General features: G+C 44.6%; 1 protein-coding gene across 5 annotated transcripts in view; it reads left to right on the top strand.

The window, feature by feature from the left end:
- The window catches only part of LOC111861799, a 325,084-nt gene that overhangs the window by 254,599 nt on the left and 47,620 nt on the right, over positions 1-22,865 (top strand). For all 5 annotated transcript variants that reach the window (XR_004512731.1, XM_033750460.1, XM_033750462.1 and 2 more), the window contains exons 7-8: positions 2,147-2,205; positions 18,470-18,537. Coding sequence is in view for 4 of the 5 variants with exons in the window: in XM_033750460.1 (XP_033606351.1) it covers positions 2,147-2,205; positions 18,470-18,537 (127 nt within the window). In the remaining variant the exon portion in view is untranslated. The remainder of the gene's footprint in view (positions 1-2,146; positions 2,206-18,469; positions 18,538-22,865) is intronic.

Raw genomic sequence — 22,865 nt, 5'->3', positions numbered from 1 at the left:
GAAGGTGTAACTTTTCAACAAATGAATTTGTGAACAAGTGTTGGTGGCACTGAATAGCAATAGACTATTTCCGATTTTAGGTTTTCAGGGTGATTAATTACTGATGTTGGTTCTGTTCTTGTGTTGTTACCTTGGATGAGGGCGACGTTGCCGGCGTTTCGAAGGTACACGCTGCCTCCATCCACCCTGAATATGGAGGCAGCATCGCCCACATCCACACGATGTCACAACCCAAAGCAGTGTCAACATCATTAGTCATTAACTTATTTTAATGAAGTTAATGCAGATGGGGTCTTCGTTTCCTGGTCTGTGAATTGGTTAGGCCTACACTGATCGAGTCCGGTGCCGAAGGTAGTTCTGCAGCATGCTCCTGAGTACATGCCAGCCTTCGTAGCGTTAGGTGTGCAGAGTAGCAAGCTGTAAGGAGAGGGAACGCACTGTTACTCGTATCCCATTAATGCTTTTCAAGAGACCGTAAATTGTTGACGTGATATAACGCGAAGTGAAAATGTAGATCCAACATTATCGTAAACTTGATATTTCTCGTAGTTGTGGTTTACTCCTGGTTGATGATATGTTGTTTCCTGCGGAAACAGAGGCTAATAAAAGCACTGTATTGTCACATGTATGCGGGTACGCGTGACGGAAATAACGGGTTCTATTTCGGATGATTGGATTAATTAGCGCTTCGGTTACAATCTTAATCACAATTAATACAGCGCTATCGCTGATTTACACACTTTAGAGTTCACCATTGCACACACACTGGGTTTCTCAGTTTCCACTAGTCGTCTCCTAGGAACGGATTTCAGCACAGAAACTAGCACTTCAAATAAATATGAAGACTTGTCTTCAATCGCTTTGTACTCCTCTGTCCTAATCTGTACTTACTTATGGCCGCGCCATAGCTCAAGCGGTTAGTCGCTGCCTTCCCATCACTGCGGCCCGCGTTAGATCCCGTGTCTGGTCAGGTGGGATTTGTGGTGGAAAAAGTGGCGCTGGGGCAGGTTTTCTCCGAGTACTTCGGTTTCCTCTGCCAATCTTCATTCCACCAATCGCTCCACAATCACCCTCACCTATCATCTGGGGCTGGTACAATAGGCCAGAAGTGGCCGCAGTACAAGGGACTTAGTCCCACCCCACTAGCAATAAAAAAAATAAAGAAATGTAGGTATTATTATAAAATATGATTAAGAGAAACTGTTTTGGATCCAAATATGTCAATATCCCTGCAGACAGCATTAGCAACTGATGTGCTTCTAGCATAAGGACAACTTTTAACACAACAGCAGACATCGAACATAAAGAATTGTCCGATATACCGAGCAGGAATTTGTTGACGCTAGAACTCTGAGCGTATCGTGCCGAAGCCTCCATTCATTGTCAATAGCAGGATAACATTTCTTAGTCTGAGACATTACACGGTCACTTGGATTAGTATAGCGTGCCTCCAGACAGAATCAATGTACTTATCAATACACATACGTGTATAACTGGCGTGTTTGATGGGCCCGGACACAGGGTGATGCCTAGTTACATCGTGTTTCCACAGAGAAGTTCGTTGTGATCATACTTTCAGTAGTACCTGACGTTGCCGTCATCATCTCACTTGAATTAATGGGCGCTTGAATGCAATAACTACATGAAGAGCGCGCTAGCAATAGGCGAACTTCGCTCGTGGCTAACAGATGTCTCTCTTTGTGCATTTTGTTTTCATTATTAGGCTGCTGCTACTACGTCTATTACTCACTCACACACGGAGCTGAACCCTTCTTGAGAAGCCGCCAATTTTGCAGCTACTCAAGAACTTCCCAGCATTTTATGGAACTCGAAGGTTCATTACCGTGTTCACAAGAAAGCTCCACCGGTCGCTATCCTGTGCCAGATCAATCCAATCCAACCCATCCTATGTCTCTAAAATCCATTTTAACATTGTCCACCCACCTACGTCTTGGTCTACTACTACTACTACTACTACTGTCACCATCACTATAACTACTATTGCAGATAATGGCGAAGGTGGGCAGCCTTCTGAGACTCTATCATGCAGTCCCCAATTTCCTACAACATACATAATACAGTGCTAACTACAGCAGAGAGTACACGTGTATACTAGCTCTAATACTGTGCTCTGTTTCCTTTTCAGTCGAAAGAATTCAATTGTACTGCGCACACAGCTCTCCGTAAGAGTGCACACGATAATAGGTGAGTACATTTCTGTGGAAGGAAGTGAGTATCCTAGAGATATCAGTTCGATATCATTACAATAATCGAATTAACATTCTGATAGCAGAAGCCAACTGCTCAACATAATACCACAACGGCAAGAGGACAAGATTCTGAGCCAGTTCCGTCCATCAGTCCATCTCTCTTGAGATCCATTTTAATGTTATTCGCTTGTTTCCTTCTGTACCCATTCCTGGTCACCCCATCCTTGCTACATACCCAACCCATTTCAGTCATGTAGCATCGGTTAAACTGGTTTGATGTCTATAGTAGAACCCTTTGTTAGTAACTTGGCAGGAACGTCTGTATAAATATTTAGCGAAACTCGCAATTGCTGACAATGATGTTGAACAACATTGATTTCCGTATTAACGATGCTACAGCGAAGGAGTGTACATCGAAATGATGTAGATAGGGGCATATTTGTATGAAATATATCGACATGTAGTCATATCTACTAATATATTTATCTCTAGTAAGCAGGAAACCTCAGAAAGTACAGGTGATACACTGATAAGCTATTCGTGACGAGCAGCCTTAGGGAGGGATGAAGAAAACACTGTTCCCATACTGTTGGCCGCGTGTGTTGTGGACGTTGTCTAGCAACGGCTATACACACCGGAATATGTACTTTATGATAATTTCTAATGCTTCTCAGCTTTGATATGCATTGTTAGAAATAATGATATCCTGAACTTGAAATTCAGAACGTTTTCAAATTCGCAGCCTTTAGTGGCGCTCATCTTGTATTTAAATATAACGAATTCCTGAAAGTAGGAAGGCCAGGTATAGAGGTTTCCTCTTTTATATATGAAGTTAAAGCCCATGTTCAGTGAGTCTAAGTTGTGTGTCAGAAGAAATGAAGCGAGGCTGTGATCTCGTACTAGCGGGTCTGATCTGTCTCACGTCTCTGTAGCAGTGATGCAGTAATAATTCATGAGATAAACGGAAGTCCATTGCCAATTTGTCCACCACAAATCTGGTGACATTTAGGGGCAGTTGATATAAAGCTTCATGCAATCTCGGCGCCCGATGGGACTGAGTGTTTTAGCTGAATGCTAAATTGCTGCTGGTCCTCGTCAGCAAAGTAATTCCTGGTTCTGAGTTTTCAGACACCCACTGTTAAATGACTCTTCACTCTCCGATCGTTTTAATAACCGAAAAAAAGGGTCCCCGGTTCCATTTGGATAGGAGAATATATGAATATCAAGCAGTTCTAGACGTACTGGCAAAGAAATCGTTGACGCTGTTGGGGCAGTAACTCTGATCTTTCGTGCCATAGCTATTCATCTTACTGATGAGTGTGAGAATAGGGTGCAGGGGAGAATAAACGAACCTAAGAGAGAGAGAGAGAAAGTGACTGGAGGTTTGGGAGAATTTCATAATGGGGCGATTGAATACTTGTTCTTTTTACCAAACATTTCTACGATTATCACTTTAGCGATGAGATGGGCGGGCCTCTTAGCACGCATGGAAGATATCAGAAATGCCTACAAAATTTTTGACGGAAAACCTGAAGGGATGCTATCACTAGGAAGACGTAACCATGAGAGGTAGGATAACACTGAAATGGAGCTTAGACAAGCAAGACGTGACGGTGTGGACTGACTCTAGCTGGCTTGTAGGCTCGTGTGAACACGTGATGAGCTTCAAGGTTCCATGAAAGACGGGAAATTTCTTGACCGACTAAGCGGCCATCAGCTTTTCAAGGACTCCGCTCCATGTAGTTCGATAGATAGAATATAAGTTATTTCACGACGCTTTATCTGCTGCACTGACTATTCAGCATCAACTGAAATTAGGGGATGGTCACATTAGGTGAAGTTCAAAGGATTGAGAGGAAGTAGTCGTGGTTTTATCGTGGTATTCGCCTGGAAGAGCTGAGCAGTACAACTAGAAACATGAAAATAGCCAGTGTGACGGACGAGATTCGAACTGACCACCTTCCGAATACATGTCAGAAGGGGTGTTCACTGGAGTCAGCCTCTTCGGTTACACGAAGTTGTAATGCATTCTACACGTGCACATCATCTCTGTTATCGACGGTCCCTGAAGTGTAGCGTCGAATGAGAAGTGGAAATGAAATTGTTAATTTTGAGTGGACTGAAACTGCGTTGCGAAACACATAGTGGTAGGGGCACCTCTTATAGAATTACCATTTTCTTGCAGATGTGTATCCATTCATTACTCAACATCATCTTCCCATCTTATCTGAATCCAGCAACTGAGTCAGTTTCCAGTGGAGCTCTCCAATTCCTTATTCCCTTCTTCCATCTTGTTTTACCTCAGCAGTTGAATCAGTAGACGATTAATTTATGTAAAAGTAACAGTACAAAGTAATAGGAGCCAGGACAGCGCAGTCAGTATAGCGACTGGCTACGGGCTGGACGTAAGGACCCGGGATAGCGCAGTCAGTATAGCGACTGGCAACGGGCTGGACGTGAGGAGCCGGGATAGCGCAGTCGGTATAGCGACTGGCTACGGGTTGGACGACCGAGAGGTCGAAGTTCGAGTCCCAGTAGGATCAAGAATTTTATCTTCTTCACGTCGTCCAGACCCCTATCCAATGGGTACCGGGGGCTCTCTCCCTGGGGGTAAAGCGGCAGGGGCGTGAAACTGACCATTCACCTCCAACTAATGCCGAGGTCAAGAAAATGTGGATCTATATATCCACTCCCCCATACGCCTTCATGGCATAGTGCTTAATTAGTTAAGCACAGGGACAAATTTACTACCTGTTTCAATAGGAGCCGGGATAGCGCAGTCGGTATAGCGACTGGCTACGGACTGGACGACCGAGGGGTCGGAGTTCGAGTCCCTATAGAATAAAGAATTTTTGTTTTCTTTACGTCGTCCAGACCGACTTTGGGACCACCCAACCCCCTCTCCAATGGATACCAGGGACTCTTTCCCCGTGATAAAGCGGCAGGGGCGTGAAGCTGACCACTCACCTCCAACTAGTCCAGAAAATGTGGATCTATATATACCCTCCTCCATACGCCTTCATGGCGTAGTGCTCAATTAGTTACGCAAAGGGACCATTTTAAGTTTAAGTTTAACATCACAAAGTAAGTTTGAGAAAGATGAAGTCGAATTCGGAATAGAATTTAGGATGAGAGCCGAAAGGAGAAAGATTTATGAACCGGTTGGGAGCCAACAGCAGGTTGCACGCACCTGGTGCGGAATCTGCGAGAGGTCCTTGAACCGCGGGGTGATCGTGTCTCTGCCATCTCTCACTGCCACACTGCAACGCCTCGCTTCAAACTGTGCCCCTCCCTTTTTAGAATATTTTTTTTTAAATGGCAGCAGCTTCCTTATTGGACAAAACGCTGCAGAGAGCCTTGCGGCGGATAGCAAAACAGAGGCTAATTGATCATCGCGTCCTTTTAAAATTGGCATTATGAATTATTCGGCGCGTGCAAACCTGAGCGCTGGACGGCGAAAATTGACAGAGTTTCGTGCTGAAGGTACGCAGAACATTAAATCATTACATCCCTTTGAGAAGTGGTGCTAGCGGTCCTCATTGCTCCAGTACCACCGTGATACATTTGTAGCCAGTTCTTCAGCACTCTTAGCTTGTATCTCTTTGGGGGTGATAGAAACGGGCGGGATGTCTTTTCAAATCCGATATTATGTAATGATAATTGCGGTATCAGAGATAAAACAGCCGGTCACAATAGCCGTGCGGTCTAAGGCATGACGCTGGGATCGTGGGTTCCAGTCTCACTTAAGACATAGATGTTTGGTGTGTGTATGCGTTTATTCTGTTTGTGTTGTCCTGTGTTTAGGTAGAGGCTTTGCGGCGAGTTGATCACTTGTTCAAGGTGTTTTACCCTCTGTGAAAAAAAAATGATTGCGGAACTGAATAAGAGGCCAGGGCCCTGAAGGGGCTGGAAAGAATAAAACATTGGGGGGGAATCAGAAATAAAACATATTACGTTTTGCTCTAGACATCTTTCTCAGGGTAAATATACTTCTCAATATTCGAGGTACAAGCTTTCAGTGACGGTAACAATTGCACAAATAATGGATTGTTGATAAATGTTCAGAGCCGAAAAACGCCTTGATATTGCGTGAAAATTTCTTTAAGTTTTGTCTGCAGGGAAGTACCGCTATTGTCTGATTTGAGTAGGAAAAACTTTGTCCTTGAACCGTCGAATTAGGAGTTGGTATAGCAACGGGCTATGAGCTGGACAGCCTGGGTTGCATTCTCGGCAGTGCACGATTTTTCTCTTCTCCACAGCGTCCAGACCGATTCTGGGGCCCACCCGGTTAATACCAGGGGCTCTATCCCCGGGGGTAAACCGGTGGGAGGGGGTGAAGCTGATCACTCACCTCCATCTAATACAGAGTCCAAGAAAGATGGAGCTGTACCTTCGCACACCCATACGGCTTCATGGCATAGTGCTTACCGTCACCTGACCACCGATGTTCATGACAGGTGTTTCATTCGATCCAAAGTATAATATGAATGAACTAATATTAGAACTCGAAGTTTCGGTACCCCTTTTAATATTGGACACAATCATAAGCCAATTACTTCCACTTCCCACCCTCACAATATTTGTCTGCTTTTCGGTCCTCCTTGTCGTTTACCAGGATTCATCTCCTTTTCTGTATTCTGAGCAGCTGCTTTGCAGGAGGTGTACAGTATGTGCATTCCCGTTCCCGCTAACCGAGCCCATCCGAACCACAGTTGCTCCTCTGGTTTCACCACGAGAAATGTAAATACACTTCCGAAATTATAATTGTGACCCCCGGCATGCGCTTCACATTCTATTTTGGCAGCCCTGATTTCAGTGCTTAATAAGATGAAATAGTGGCATCGGTTTCTTTCGGTTTTATGCACTTTTTTTTTTGTTGTTCAGCAATTTGAAGTCTCTGCATACAACGTGCTAATTATGTAGTCCTTCTTTCGTATGTGCGCGCGCGTCAGACTGTAATTTAAATGCGTTTTAGTTCAATAGTGCAGATGGGCGAGGCAGATAAGAACCGGACTTTTTGGCTGTGGGACTTCCCCCCCCCCCTGTTATGGTCAAGAACACGTTGCTAGTGTGTTAAAATGCTACTCTCGATGGTGAAAATCGCCAAGGCCCTGTGCAGAGGTAGGAATGGGAGATGGGGGGGGGGCAAATTATGGGAAAACATTATAGCGCCTCTGTTTTCCATTGAATCCTGATGAGCCCATTGGAGGAGTAACTACCTGCCATTTTCCTGATACCAAGACTCGCGCCCGCTCAGAATAGAGCCTCCTGAGGGTCTCAGGTTTCCAGCTGTAATAAAGGTAAAAAGAAGTGTGGGAACTGCCCGCATTCAAGCAAACGTTACAGTGACAACTCAAGTATCATTGCATAGCAAAGGCGAGTAAACAGTCGTTGCTAGGTAAAGTTTACAACAATATGTGACTTTGGGAACCGCCCACAGTGGATCGAGTGCTAGCTAGTCACAAGCTAGGAACCATTCGCTGCTTAGTAAACAGCCGGTGCTAGGTAAAGCCTAAAACAATACGGACAGTGACGTGTTTTCTATTGGTCCGAGTCAAGGTTAAATAAGGAGCTGAAACAGCTCCTTCAAGTACTCCGCGACATCGAGGACGTGGCAGGGTGTACTCCAGCTTCGGTGGGTGACAGTGAAAAGTTGTCATCCATCATCAGCGAGGCGGACAAAAACGGCCAGAACTACTGCCAGGTTCTAACAAGGAAGACCCTGTTTAGTGCTATGTGTGGCACATACACAGTCGCCTTACTGAAGTTAAAGGCAGTGCTGAAGGCGAGCAGTCAAACTGCTCAGTCTGAGGAAACTAAATCCTCTTCAACCCAGGAAGACGGCTTCAAAGAAGTCCGGCGGCGCAAGCGGCACGGTACCAGTGAGGCCGCCCCGACCTCGAAGGAAAAAGTGGCAGCCACTGAAATCACGCCCCCCTAAAGAGGTTGCCACCCGCAACTTCTTCGCCCCCCTGAAAACATCAATGGAGACTGACAGCACTAGTGCAGAGGCTGCCACACCCGAGGAGGCAGTCTCTGGCAAAGCAGGTAGGCCGCCTCCAATAATACTGACATCATCCACGAATCTCATACAGTTGCAAAAGAAACTGAAAAACGTGGTCAAGGACGACTTCGATTTCAGTAGCACAAGAAACGGAACCAGAGTCGTTACGAAAAGTATGGCGGATTTCGAAGCCATCAGGTCACATTTCACCAACAATAACCTAGTCTATTATTCCTTCTTCCCAAAATCCCAGAAGCCTGTTAAGGCAGTAATCCGACACCTCCCCATCAATACCCCTGCACAGGACATTTCAGAAGGTCTGGAAAGCCTGGGCTTCGATGTTGTTAGCGTCAAGCTAATGACGACAACCCGTCGATCCCAACCTGAAGAAGCAATAACCAGGAACCTTCCCTTGTTCCTGATAACCTTGCCGTGGACGGCAAAATCACAGGAAATATTCATCTGCCAAGCCTTTGCCACATATCAATCAAGGTGGAGACGTATAGAGCTCAGACTGGACTTACGCAATGTCATAACTGTCAACAGTTTGGCCACGTCTGGGCTAACTGTAAACAGCCTCCACGCTGTTTGTGGTGCGGAGGCGGCCACCTGCATAAGGAATGCCCAGAGAAGGGAAACACTGCTTCCACCCCAACATGCTGCAACTGCAGGTTGGCAGAGGGAGGAAAGCCACATCCCGCCAACTATCGGGGTTGCAGACACGCCAGGGAAGAGCTGCAAAAAAGAAAGGCGAAGAGGACACCGAAAAACTGCTACAGAGAGGGTGTTCTCATCGAACCTCGTCACCCCAGGCGTGTCCTTCGTGGCGGCACTACGAGGCACCGCCGAACAACAGCGACCACAGGCAAACTCGACTCCAATGGCTTGCCCTACAGTAACAAAACAAAATGTACCGGCCCCTGCACTGCAGAAAGATACAGGTCAGTCAGTTCAGGCTCCTCATGCAAACAGTCAAACTCTCGACAATATGTTGAGAGTTGTGACTGCAATACAGCAGATCATGACAGAGATCAGTGGTGCTGTGTCTGAAGAGGACAAAATAATGGCCATTACAAAAAATTGTATTAAATCTCATGAAACAAAATGGCCACTAGAGTTCATAGGCCACTCAAAATCATAGCATTTAATGCGAACGGCATTTGGAGGCAGCGCTATGAGCTCAGTAAACAGCTGAAAGACCTACGCGTAGAAGTGACCCTGTTTTAGAGACACATCTGAAACCTCATGAGAGATTCTTTCTTCCAAATTACCACATTTATAGAACCGACAGCCACTCAGGCAGAAAAGGCGGAACTGCTGTTGCAGTTAGGAAAGGCATCCCCCATAACCATGTAGACCTACCACCCCTTATTTCAGTGGAAGCGACAGGAGTATGCATACCAATTGGTGACAGTGAAATACTGCTTACAGCTGTTTATTCGAAAAAGTAATTTTGAAATTACTACAAAAATATATTNGATGCCCCCCATACACAAGGCGTTCACCTGGCCCTCTTTGCAGACGACACCTGTCTGTATGCGACAGATCGCAAGGAGGGTTTTATTGTTAGAAAACTCGAGTGCGGTCTCAGCTCAATGGAGACCTGGTGTGAGCGCTGAAATATTAAAATTAATGAAGATAAGACTCAGGGGGCGGGGGTCTACTTATCTCATAGTCGTCTACCGCCCGAGTTTTGTCTCACTCTAAATGGACGAAATATTCAATTTGTAAATAGTGCAAAATATATAGGTGTAATCTTCGATAATAGAGTGACATGGAGATTGCACATAGAAATGATCGAAGCCAAGGCCTTCAGAACATTCATTAGAGTATATTCCCTATTCAAAAGTGAGCGATTGAGCGCTAACACTAAACTGACCCTCCACAAAGCTCTTATTAGATCTGTAATGGCTTACGCTGGTTCCGCCTGGGAATTCGCGGCAGACACTCATCTAGTGAAATTGCAGCGCCTGCAAAACAAGGTTCTCCGCACCATTGGCAATTTTCCAAGGCGTACACCGGTCCGCGATTTGCACATGGCATTTAAAATGCCGTACGTATATGACTATATAACAAAATTATTCAGGAAACAAGTAGAAGTCATACAAAGTCATGAAAATGAGAATGTTTGCAACATCGGACAAGGCGAAGCCCGACACAGAAAGTATAAGAGGCTTAACCTTGGCGGCGGTCAGAGCATACGACCGTTCAAGTGACTAGATTGCCGTTGTAGCATAATCTGCTGTACTGAGCCTGGCCTGACAGAGGCCTTGCATATATTGTACATAGAAATAGGAATTAAGATTAAATTTGTAAATTTATGTAAATACTGACAATAGACTTACTAACACAGACTATGACTGACAAATGACAGACCCGACCTCTGGTCAGAGAGGGCGCCCCAAATGGACAGGACAGTAACCTTCATATAAGAAAAAAGGAAAACAAATCTGGTCATGAGCCCCAGCTGGGGTTCGACATCAAGACAGACAGACAGACAGACTGACGGACCGTCAGTCGCAATGTGACTTGGACTTGGGAATTCTGAGTTCCAGTTCAGACTTGCGTTTCAGTACAACGTTCATGGTTTTACAGTATACACAGACGAACTTGAAGAATTGAAGGTCATTGGCTGAAGACTTAATAATGAAGACTGTAACACCTATCCCTGCAACAGGCCGTGGAGGCCCATAAGGTTGTGAGACGTCGAAGTGAGATTGCCAGCCTTATGCGCCGTGCTCCCTTTACCCGCTTTACCTCCCCCGGAAGATTCATGGTACTCATTCTGCAAGAGGTTGAATCGACTCCAGGCCCATAGTGCGGCTGGAATGTTTAGGTTAATTGAAAAATCCAGTAACTTGATTGGGAATCGAACTCGCTACTTTCTGACTTGTAGCATAGTGCCTCAGTCAACTACACTACCGCGTGCCCTCTCCAGCTAAATTAAATTCGTGCTGGAATTACACCAAGTTTCTGGTAACAATATTTGCGACGTTGCATCTTTCATTGACCTTGTATTTCCAATAAAAGAGGTAGTGCATAGCACAAGAGTCATAAGTTGTATTCTGAAGAAAAACAAACAACAGTTTTGTGCAGCATAATATTTAATATACTATGTGCACATGTTAATACAGATCTGTATCTTTGTAAATAGGAACTTCTAGGAAGAACTAACGGCCTGCTTTCCTTTCATTACATATTGAGTATTTGATACTATAAAACACTGTGTCCAACGACTTACGAATTCAACGTGACATGGCACTTGAAAGCCGGAACAGTGGAGCCAGAAGAGATGGCAGTTGCTAGGCAACGGCTCGATAAAAACGTTCTCGCCCCAACGAATACATACACAAAGAAGTTATTTGGGGGGGGGCACAGACGCATAAAGAACAAGGTGATCTCATAAGTCTTTTTTATTTTTTCAAAATAAGAAAATAGACTAAAAAGAGGTCGGTTTAGCTCTGATGAGTGTAATAACACCTACGGGTTGGACGACTGGGGTTTTATTTCCGGCAGAGGCAGGAATTTTCATTTTTGCAACTAAGTCCAGACCGACCGGCTTTGGAAACCACCGAGCCTCTCGTAAAATGAGTACCAGGAGCTATTTCCTCCGGAACTAATGTCGCCGAAACATGAAACTGACCACTCACCTCCATCTAGGGCCGAGGTAAGAGTGCGTGGAGTTGTTCCTCCACTCCTTTCTATGGCACATAATTAAACAGACGACAAACCGTCTTCACCTTTACCATTTTTTGTCTTGGAATGTGGTGGAAGCTTGAATCAGGAGTTACATGTAGGCGTAAACAATATTATAAAAGTATACATAACGGGCGCTTTCTACAGAAATATTTATAAATGGTATGCTAACATTCATACTCGAGTATTCATTGGGATAAACTCAAGTTTCATTGATGTATTCATTCAGATGAGTTCAAAAGAGTATTTATGCATTTATATAGAATTATATTTTAATTACATGTATATCTACTATATACATATGGGTACACGTGTAGACTCGGTCACAGGAAATTCCATTTAATTATTCTCGAGAATAAATCATTTCGATAATCTTCGTGTGTGCTCGGAAAATTATTGGATTTGTTAGGATATTATCACCTAGCATACTAATTCATGCTTAATTATCTCGAACATCTTAATATTGACTGAAAGACTGTATTCAGCATACAGTGTGCGTGTGCGTGCGTGCGTGCGCGCGCGTGTGTGTGTATTCCATTCTTCTATACAACGTGTATCCCATACATTCATAGTTACGTTAAATATCTTAACAAGTTATGCCCGAGATGAGTACAGAAGAGCATGCAAGTCTTCATGTAAAGTGTCCGTTATTTTTATCGGATTTAAACAAACATTAGAATGTTTGGACGCATTATAGCAAACCGCCCACAATATCGAATTTCATGACAATTCCTTGGATTCTTTGGTTGTACAGACGAAGCAAGGTGGCGATTTCAGTAGGCCCTCCGCCTGGTTGCGAACGCGCCTACTGTTGGCTGTAGTGGACCTGTGCGAACTGAAATGAAATTACCCCTACAGCACTGAGTTAATTTTGTCTCCGCAGTACCAAAAACCGTTCAAATACGTGATGTTACATGACAGGGTGGTGGAGAGACAGAGGGACAGCAATTACTTTATTATTCTTCGTGCAGAAATGTATAATGACGAAAGAACTATACATACTGTGACATGAGGGCTGAAAGCCAGAATTGTGGAGCCAGAGCAGGCGTCCATTGCTGAGCAACGGCTCTGAAATCAAGTTCCCGCTACAACAAATAGCAACAATCGAGTCGTGGCCATGTAGCAAGTTGTTAAATAAAGATTCCCGTAACACCAAACAGAGGAACTGTTCAAGATGTTTCCGCTGCAACGGGTGACAGAATAACAGAGGACAATTAACTTCTCGACATGGTGACTTTTATTCAGGCCGCATGGCAGTAATAAAAGAGAGTTCATTCGTGCATTCAAGGCAGTGAGATATTCTTCATAGAGATTATTTAGACGTCGTTCATAAGGATTTCAATGTGTGATCTGTTGTAATTGACAGTAATTGTGGTCACGCTAACCCCGTATACGTCACATTTTGCTATCAGACAGTAGTTACTCCGTGGTTTTAGTCCGCAGCCTCTAACAGAAATGAGTACCAGGAATATTCTTGGAATGTTCTTGGGGGTAAAGGGCGGCCGGCGCGTACGGCTGACAACCTTACCGCCATCTATGAGCCGATTGTCTAGAAAATGTGGGAGCCTCAACATCTCACAACTCTATGGGCCTCCACGGCCTGTTACAGGGATACCTTTACATACTTACTTTACCGAACTATACCAACCGAACTACCGCCGCTTGTCGGCGAAGTTAGTACCAACTTTAGCGGATAGAGGGTGTCGCGTAGTCAGCGCAACGGATCCCCACGGCCGTTAATCTCGGTATTTCTAGACCGGAATCGCTATGTCCTTGAAATAGCTCCACAATTATCCTCACGAGGCTGACTGGACCCCGTTCCAGACCCACTACTTCTCGGAAAATCTAGTAGCGCCGGGAATCGAACCCAGATCGCTGGATCTGTAGCCTGGAACTCTGACCACTAGACCACAGAGGCGGTCAGAAAGTGGTTACGCTCGTTAATTCGTTTGCTGAGACGGCTTCGCTTAAAGAAAATTGTATTTGGGTACCCCTATGATAACCGGCGCTATTTTTCTTGTTACATCCGACTCAGCTGACCAATAAAGTACATACTCGGAATCCTTTAGAATCTACTTAATAAAGTACAATGTTGAAAATGTGGCACAGTTCAGATATTTGGGAACAACGATAACAGATCGAAACCTGATTCAGGAGGAAATTAAGAGGCGATTGAACTCGGGTAATGCTTGCTACCATTCAGTCCAGAACCTTTTGTCTTCTCGCCTGCTGTCCAAAAACATAAAAATTAGAATATACAAAACTATAATTTTGCCTGTGGTTCTGTATGGTTGTGAAACTTGTTCTCTGACATTAAAGGAGGAACACAGACTGAGGGTGTTTGAGAACAGGGTGTTGAGAATATTTGGACCGAAGAGAGATTAAGTGACAGGAGATTGGAGAAAACTGCATAATGAGGAGCTTCATAATTTGTACTCTTCTCCAAGTATAATTAGAATGATCAAGTCAAGGATTGGAGGTGCACAGGTCATGTAGCACGAATGGGGGAGACGAGGAAAGCGTGTAGGATATTGGTGGGAAAGCCAGAAGGAAAGAGACCACAGGGAAACCAAGGCGTAGGTGGGTGGACGATATTAGAATGGATCTTAGAGAGATAGGATGGGATGGTATTGATTGGATTGATCTGGTTCAGGATAGGGACCAGTGGAGGGCTCTTGTGAACACGGTGATGAAAATTCGGGTTCCATAAAATCCTGGGAAATTCTTCAGTAGCTGCAGAATTGGCAGCTCCTCCAGAAGGGCTCAGCTCCATGAGTAAGTAAGTAAGTAAGTAAGTCGGTCAACAGCATACATAACTGTAGGAGCCTTAGGGCAGAGGTTGCTTACCTGACCATCGACCTTGAATGGTTGGCGTTCATACAAACCCTGTGCAAGAAAGTACATCGACGTTAAACAGCACGAACCTGTCGCCTACATCGTGTTAAAATAAAGCAGTGCATTCATATAATTCACCCGGACTGCTGTAATTTAGTTTTGCTGTATGGAGATATAATTCGGCCGTTCCTTGCTTAACTCCATGCAGTCATGAGCTCTGTAACGCGTGATAAAGCCGAGATATTCCAGAGGTTTGTAGGCACTGAAGGGCTGGAACAGTCACATATTCTCCATCACATGCACTCTCATTGTATCAAGTTTGGTACTTTGAGATGAACCTTAAACCGTGTGAAACCGCAATTTAAACTGGAAGCCCACAGAGGGGCATGCGAGTTAACGCTTATCAGGTGCCTCAGACCTTACAATTCGCTTGACCCTTTCAAGGCCAGAGTTCATATATTTGATCACATGACTCCGCTGTAACTTAATTTCATTATCTGTGGAGACCAGTAAAATCTGTAAATCACTTACATAGTTAATAAACATCAATGGTACAAAGTGGACAGTAATACACTGCAATAAAATTGCCGTTAGGAATTGTCAGTAACTGATTAGATAGTACCTGGACGACCTGGGTTCGATTCCCGATAGAGATATGAAACTGTTGTTTCACATCGTGTCCACACCTTCTACCCCCCCATCTATGCAGTTGGAGTCGGAGGCTTCTTCCAAAGTGTGAAGTTGACGTCTCTTTGTAAGATTTGAGGCTTTCACGGCGGTGACTATGAAGAAAGCAGTCTTCTGGGATTTGGCACCGTGTATATGTGGTGTTAACCGACGTTTCGGAGGAACGTATCGCCTCCATCTTCAGGGTAGAAGAAAAAGTATAAGAAATCTGCAAGCGACAAGACCTTGAGAACTTTAAAAGCAGACTCTCACGGTCTTGTCGCTTGCAGATTTCTTATACTTTTTCTTCTACCCTGAAGATGGAGGCGATACGTTCCTCCGAAACGTCGGTTAACACCACATATACACGGTGCCAAATCCCAGAAGACTGCTTTCTTCCTTGACGTCTCTTGTCTGTCTTCCTGCCCGCCTCTGTACCTTCATATCTGTTTATTCATCTGTGTGTCTGTCCATATACCTGTCATTTTGACATTCCTGGCAGAAATGCTCACATTAGACATAATGGCAATGAAGGAAAGCGGGTCAGATCTGCAGGTTTAGCAACGTATGCCTCAGAAATCTGCCATGTTCGCAAAACAGTTCTGACTGCGGATCCTGCTACCCGTCTGTCTGTGTCGGACTGTGAGTGAGGGTTAAGTAATTTGACTGTCTACTCTTAGGCCAGGCCACGAAAGGTAAAGACTGGTTCACACACGTCGTGTGCTTAACGGGGGTCAAAGTCTGTGGCGACGGGTTACGTGGCTTCAATAGGAAGATGCTTGATGAACTCATACAGACATCTCATTGTGCTCTGTCATTGCGTGCTGAGAACGACCATGTATAATTACAGCGTTTTATGTGAAGTTAACATTCCTTTCCTTGTTAAACGTGAACTCAGTCTCGGTTAGATTGTTAATCAAATCAGACAGGCAAGTATTATTCTTGATATACGTCCGCCTCGTTCAAATCAGCAGAGAATCTGAACTGGGCAGCGCAGACACTTGACTGTCGGCAGCAGACACTGGTGGGAGGTTCTCTCATCACGTATCATCACAGTAAGTGACGCATTTGTAATCGGTGTGGCTCAAAAACAAGATTTGAGCGTTCGGCACTCCCTACTGAGCCCGGAGCAGAGCACACCGTTAACTTTAGTTGATGTTTATATCTTTACTGAAGGCCTCTGTGGTCTAGTAGTCAGAGTTCCTGGCTACAGATCCAGATGTCCCAGGTTAGATTCCCGGAGCTACCAGGTTTTCTAGGGAGTAGTGGGTCTGGAACGGGGTCCACTCAGCCTCGTGACGATAATTGAGGAGCTATTTCAATGAAATAGCGGCTCCGATCTAGATAAACCGAGATTAACGGCCGCGGGGATCCGTTGCGCTGACTACGCGACACCCTCTATCCGCAAAAGTTGGCACTAGTTGGTTAGTTTAGTTAGTTATTGGAGAGGGTGGGTTTCCCCATGCACTTAGACCAGTATTGCTTCCCTCTATGATATTCTACCAGTCTCTATACCCTACCCATATTGGTGCGTACCATCAGTCCCGACCGAGCCAGCGAGTTCGGCCTCCACTAGGTTGGCGGTATCTATAATGCTTCCCCCATCTATCAGAAGCATTAGAGACTACTGTTGGGCGGGAAATGACCTTGAATTTGGCTCAGTGACCTCCTTTGGAGATATGACGTTCTTTTACGTGCCGTAAAGCTACGACACGGGACCCACGGCTTAAAGTCCCTCCCGGAGGACTTGTTCCCTGAATTTTTCCGCCCTTAAAAATTCCACGACCTCCGCCGCGTTTGAACCCGCGTGCCACGAGTCATGAGGTGGGAACGTTACCTCTAGACTACGGAGGCCGCTAAGTTGGCACTAACTTCGCCGACAAGGGGCGGTCGCCCGGTCGGTATAGTTCACTTGTGGACTACAGACCACGGAGTTCATATCTTTGACTTTGTTTTTTATACTAACTATTAATAACAGTGCATTTTCATCAGATTCCTTCAACTTAACAATTCAGAGGTCGGGAATCCGGCGGGACCCGACGGAAAGTCACTACTGTTAGCAAATACTATAAATATTCAATTAAAGGTAGAACGCACCAAAGAAGGAGTGGACGGGAGAAACACAGATATAGAGAAAGAAAGGAGAGAACAAAATACGTAAAGAAAGGGAAATTAAAAATAAAACGAAAGAAGGGGAAAGAAAATACAAAAGACCAATATATACTGAAAGTAAGATGGGCTGATTAAAGGCCCATAACACCACAACGTGAACTGATTTAACCTGCTTGAATTGTACTCGACCACAGTGGCTATTCGCGAGACCCGCTGCTTTGATCAAGTCAAACGCAAACATAAAACTACATGGCACTTATTCTCACATCGGTGCCTTGGGAGAATATTGTCTTCTTGCATGCAAAGCCATGTAGTTTGGTAAATAAGTGCCATCGTTTCGGAGAAACCTGCTGCATCCACCTTAAGAGAAGAAGGAATGGAAATTTAGGCATCAGGTTAGTTTAGTATTTTCCCCACAACATTTTCTAGGGCTGACAGCAATATCGCGACGATATCCGGGTTATTCCAATGCTTGCAGTCATTTCAGCATATATAGGTGCCATTAGGGAAAATATTCTTTTGAGGAGCAACCGTAACCACCAGTATACCCACAAGAATATTGCACAGATAATATCTCATATTTCATATAATTCATTGTATTAATATGCACCTCAGAAGACATTAATGTTCAAACATTGAAAGTTTGGTAGTGGTACTCCCTCCCTCCACACGAATCTTATCAGCTGACCCAACTAAAAACAGCGTGCGTTTCCTTCCATTCCAGATGTAAATGGCTGAACTGCCGTGATTCTTACGCCGTTCTTGCTTGTCACATTAGTGAACACTGAAATTCTTTTTCTTTTCACTTCGAAACATATGTATTTCCAGTTTGTTGGAGTATGGCAGGCCCCGAGCTACGTGCCCGGGGCTCTGACGTCATGGCATTACGTAACAGCCCCAGAGACAACGTATAGTAACTTAGCGTGCATCTGTTTTTGTGTTGCAGAGAAACTTCTTAACTCCGAGGGTCGTGAGCTGAGGCGGGCCCTCTTTTCTCTGAAACAGATTTTTCAGGTGAGTATCTGAGTTTAAGAGTAGGAACATGCCATTGTATTAGTGCCCGTGTTTTGCATGTTATAATGCTCGGAACTGCATGTTCACAAGGGCATATCATACCCCAGTGTTACACAAAATGTACAGGCTTTAACTCTTTTATCCGTTGTTTTCTTTCCCTCCAAGAAATAAATTAATGAATGGATACAAGTTCCCAGGTGACAAATAGAAATAAAGCTCCAAGCACTCTAGACCCGGGCGTTAAATAAAGGTGACATCAGCCCATTGCTAGGCAACGGCTCAATAGACACGTCCCCGCGGAGACGGATTCTTGGCAAACAACCCGTTGCTGGGTAATGCGAATAACATTGCTGGTTATCGGACCAATAAACATGCGGTCATAACGATATACGATGAGAATGAAAGATGTTTCCTATGTGGTCTGCGTCGAGACTGCTAGGCAATTACGTGGTAAAACGCCTCTACAACAATAGCGGGGCTATATTTTCTGTGCTGCGTGGTCCGTGCCCAGGAAACAGCCCCTGGTCTCAGTCACTGGCAAGATGGCGAAACCACAAGACAATCGTTCTGCATTCTGCAACTCAGCAAGACTGAACCCGTAAGTGCGGTGACGGCATTTTAGTATTGATCCGCCAGTGCCAAAGAGTATTCGTCATTGGTACCGACAATTTGAGAAGACAGGGTGTGTCTGTAAGGTGAAGAGCACAGGGCGACCACGCACTTCAGAGGAAAACGTGAGAAGAATTCAAGAGAGTTTTGTGCGTAGCCCGCGAAAGTCCACTCGTCGAGCCAGCGGGAACTTGCCTTTCTTTTACGACTGTGTGGCGTGTGTTAAGGCGACGTTTACACAAGAGGCCATATCGGTTTGCAGCTGGTACAGGCTTTTCGTGCAGGCGACAAAGAAAGGCGTGTAGAGTTTTGTGATGCCATGTTGCAGGACATGGAGGACGACAACTTCTTACCACGTTTAATTTTTAGTGATGAAACAACATTTCATCTAAGTGGTTTGATGCAATTACTGTAATTGTCTTTATGGCTGCCATGTCCATCACAAAGACTGAGCATGTTAGTGTAGCAGTTGACGCTCTAGATCTGTAGACGTGGTCTACAAGTATGCGTTTCGAATACCTGCCATGATCGAGGTCTTTCTTAATTTTATTCAGTCGCCAGTCGAGTGCTGGATAGCAATGTGTCAACTTTTCTGCCACCCAAATTCGTATCTATTCACCAAACCTGATCATCTTCGTTTATGTATATGTTATATAACTTCTGCAGCTGAAACAGCCGCTTGCAATGACATGAGAATCAACCTCGTCTAATGAACAGGCTAGAGACTTAATGGAAGGTTCTTCTGTATTAGGATAGTGCTGTAACCACAATATGGCCGCATTACCTGCAGGTCGGCGCTCTTCTCTTGTTTTCTTTCTTCCAAACGAGTTCAGTTCCCAACAGACGCGGAGCACGAGGCTGGAGTGCTGCGGATATGCTTCTGCTGATATTGTCTGGTGTTCTTCCTGCTTCATACATCAGACATTAGGAACCGCAACCAGTAACTGGAAACCAAAGATTCTGAATTATTTCTGCTGCATTTAGGATTACTTAGTTTGTTTTTATTTTATCAGATTTTCAGTTACAGCATCTTTTAATGGCACGTTTCAGCTATCCGTTGATGACAACATGAGCAAATATTCCTTCACCTTGCCCCCCCCCCAAGAGTCCCCATTATGATTTCACAGTATAGCTAAAACAAGTTACATTAAATATTTATGATGTGCAGCCTGTTCTTAGCTTGAAATTGAGAACTTCGTAAGGCGCATAATTTAGCAAAATATTTTTACCCGAAGTATCACACAGTATGCTGATCGCAGTAGCCACGCGGTCTGGGACATGAAATGTCTTCGCCCGCTCGAACACTGGGAACATGGGTTCGAATCCCGCTCCACGTATGGATATCTTCTGTTTGTCTTAGGTAGAGGCCTTGCGACGGGCTGATCCCCCGTCCAAGGAGTCCTACCGACTGTATATAGATTAAGAAACTGAAGTGAAACGAAGCGTTTCACGGGTACCCTGTGCTCCAAAATGGGAGCAACAGTACTAGAAGGAGAAGAAGATACAGTACATCCTCGATAATGCGATCCAATTAAAAAACTGATGTGTTCGGATTACTTGATTCGAAATAAACAGTTCGAATTTCTTTAGTAAAATCATTTATTGAAAAGATTTATGGGTACCCAGATCGGCTCATCCGACTACCGGAACCCGCTGACGGTCTAATGCACTCCGAGCTCGAGGCAAGCCCTCACCATCTAGAGAGGCAGGTTATTTAACACACTATGTTTCACAAGAATTCATTCTTTCTGCAATGAGAGAACATAATTAGATTAAATTAGTAATTTTTGGAGGTATCGATTTATCTGTGGCACCGGTAAGTCAGTTCGGAGTCCCGAGGTTCAAGTATACAAGAATAACTCGTCATATAACTTAAAATGTTACAAAAATATATGCGAAGCTCGGAAAACGAGTAAATTAGAATATAAAATAAGCTGTTGTAATTGTGGACAAATTTAATCGAAATATGACAGGAATCCATTTGGGACCCAGAATATGACAACAGGTGTTATTAAGAGCCATTTCTGGAGCCTGTGTATGTTCGGGTTCAGAAGGATACTGTGGGTAATTTTTAATCAGCTGACACAGTCTATAGCCTAAGAAGATTTTACTAACGTCAGCCGCCGTGAAAGCGTCAGATCTTAGTAACGAAGTTACTAAGATCTGTGAAAGTGGAAACTGCATTCTATAGCAGCTAGGCTTATTCTAGCCTTGTATCCTCCAAGAAGGGACTTCTGTCCTTCTCCACTAGAATCGCGCATTACTTACTTACTCATGGGTGTGGGCCGCGCCGTAGCTCAAGCGGTTAGTCGCTGACTTCCCACCGCGGCGGCCCAGGTTCCATCCCGGGTCTGGTCAAGTGGGATTTCTGGTGAACAAAGTGGCGTTGGAGCAGGTTTTCGCCGAGTAGTTCGGTTTCCCCTGCCAATCTTCGTTCCACCAACTGTTCCACAATCACCCTCACCTATCATCTGGGGCTGGTACAATAGGTCAGAAGTGGCCGCAGTACAAGGGATTAGTCCCACCCCACTAGCAATAAAAAAAACTCATGGGGCTGAGCCCTTCTTGGGGAGCCGCAAATTCTGCAGCTACTCAAGGATTTTCCAGCATTTTATGGAACCCGAAGGTTCTTTACCGTGTCCACAAGAGCCCTCCACTGATTTCTACCCTGAGCCAGACCAATCCAATCCATACCATCCCATCCTATCACTCTAAGATCAATTCTAATATTGTTCACCCACCTACGCCTTGGTCTTCCCAGTGGTCTCTTTCCATCTGGCTTTCCCACCAACATCCTATATGTATTCCTCTTCTCCCCCATTCGTGCTACATGCCCTGCCCACCTCATCCTCCTTGACTTGATCATTCTAATTATACTTGGAGAAGATCACAAGTTATGCAGCTCCTCACTATGCAGTTTTCTCCAACCTCCTGTCACTTCATCTCTCTTCGGTCCAAATATTCTCAACACCCTCAGTCTGTGTTCCTAGCATCGTGCATTGCATTTCGAATTCGTCTCTCTAGTGTGACAACCTCCTCCTCAGTAACCACTTCATTTTTATGCTGTTGCATGATCGGGAGAGTAGGTCCAGACGTAATATGCTCTTCGTCTGTCTCCCATGGAGCTAGAGGTTACCTCGCCCTCAACAAGCGATTCAGGGATGTGTAAATGTGCAAGCATACTTATTCAGTAATCGTGACAGTTGGACACGGGTTCGTAGTCTATTCAAGAACGCTATATCAACTACAGAGGTTATGTAGTGTTGAATGGGTTAAGGACAGTAATGAAGAGTTACGTAAAAAACGGGAGCTTCATAATTCTTGCCACTTATTTGGTATCGTTAATGTGGCGAAGATGGAAAGGTTAATATCAGTGGGATATTAAGTCCACATAAGAATGAGAAAATGTACGAAGACATTTATAAACGTTCGCCATATTTCTTTTAAGTTTTGCCTGAAGTTTACTACTGCCCAGAAGGTCGTTAAGATTGCGTTGTAAATTACGCAGTTTTCTTTCATGTGATGCTTAACTACAAGACTTCAGTACCGACTCGTATTCATCTTCTGTTGATATCCTCTTTCCTGTCAGTTTGGAAAGCGACTGCGAATGAAGTAGGCACAATCATAATTTCGTTTAGAAAGCCGCTGTATTCCAAACTTCAATTAATCCTCTGTAAGACAGTGACAGCTGCGTGTACTGCGTGCTTTGCCGTTAAACA

The sequence above is a fragment of the Cryptotermes secundus genome, unplaced genomic scaffold (assembly GCF_002891405.2).
Source record: "Cryptotermes secundus unplaced genomic scaffold, Csec_1.0 scaffold598, whole genome shotgun sequence".
NCBI classification, from domain to species: domain Eukaryota; kingdom Metazoa; phylum Arthropoda; class Insecta; order Blattodea; family Kalotermitidae; genus Cryptotermes; species Cryptotermes secundus.
This window is presented reverse-complemented; position numbering and strand designations above follow the sequence as displayed.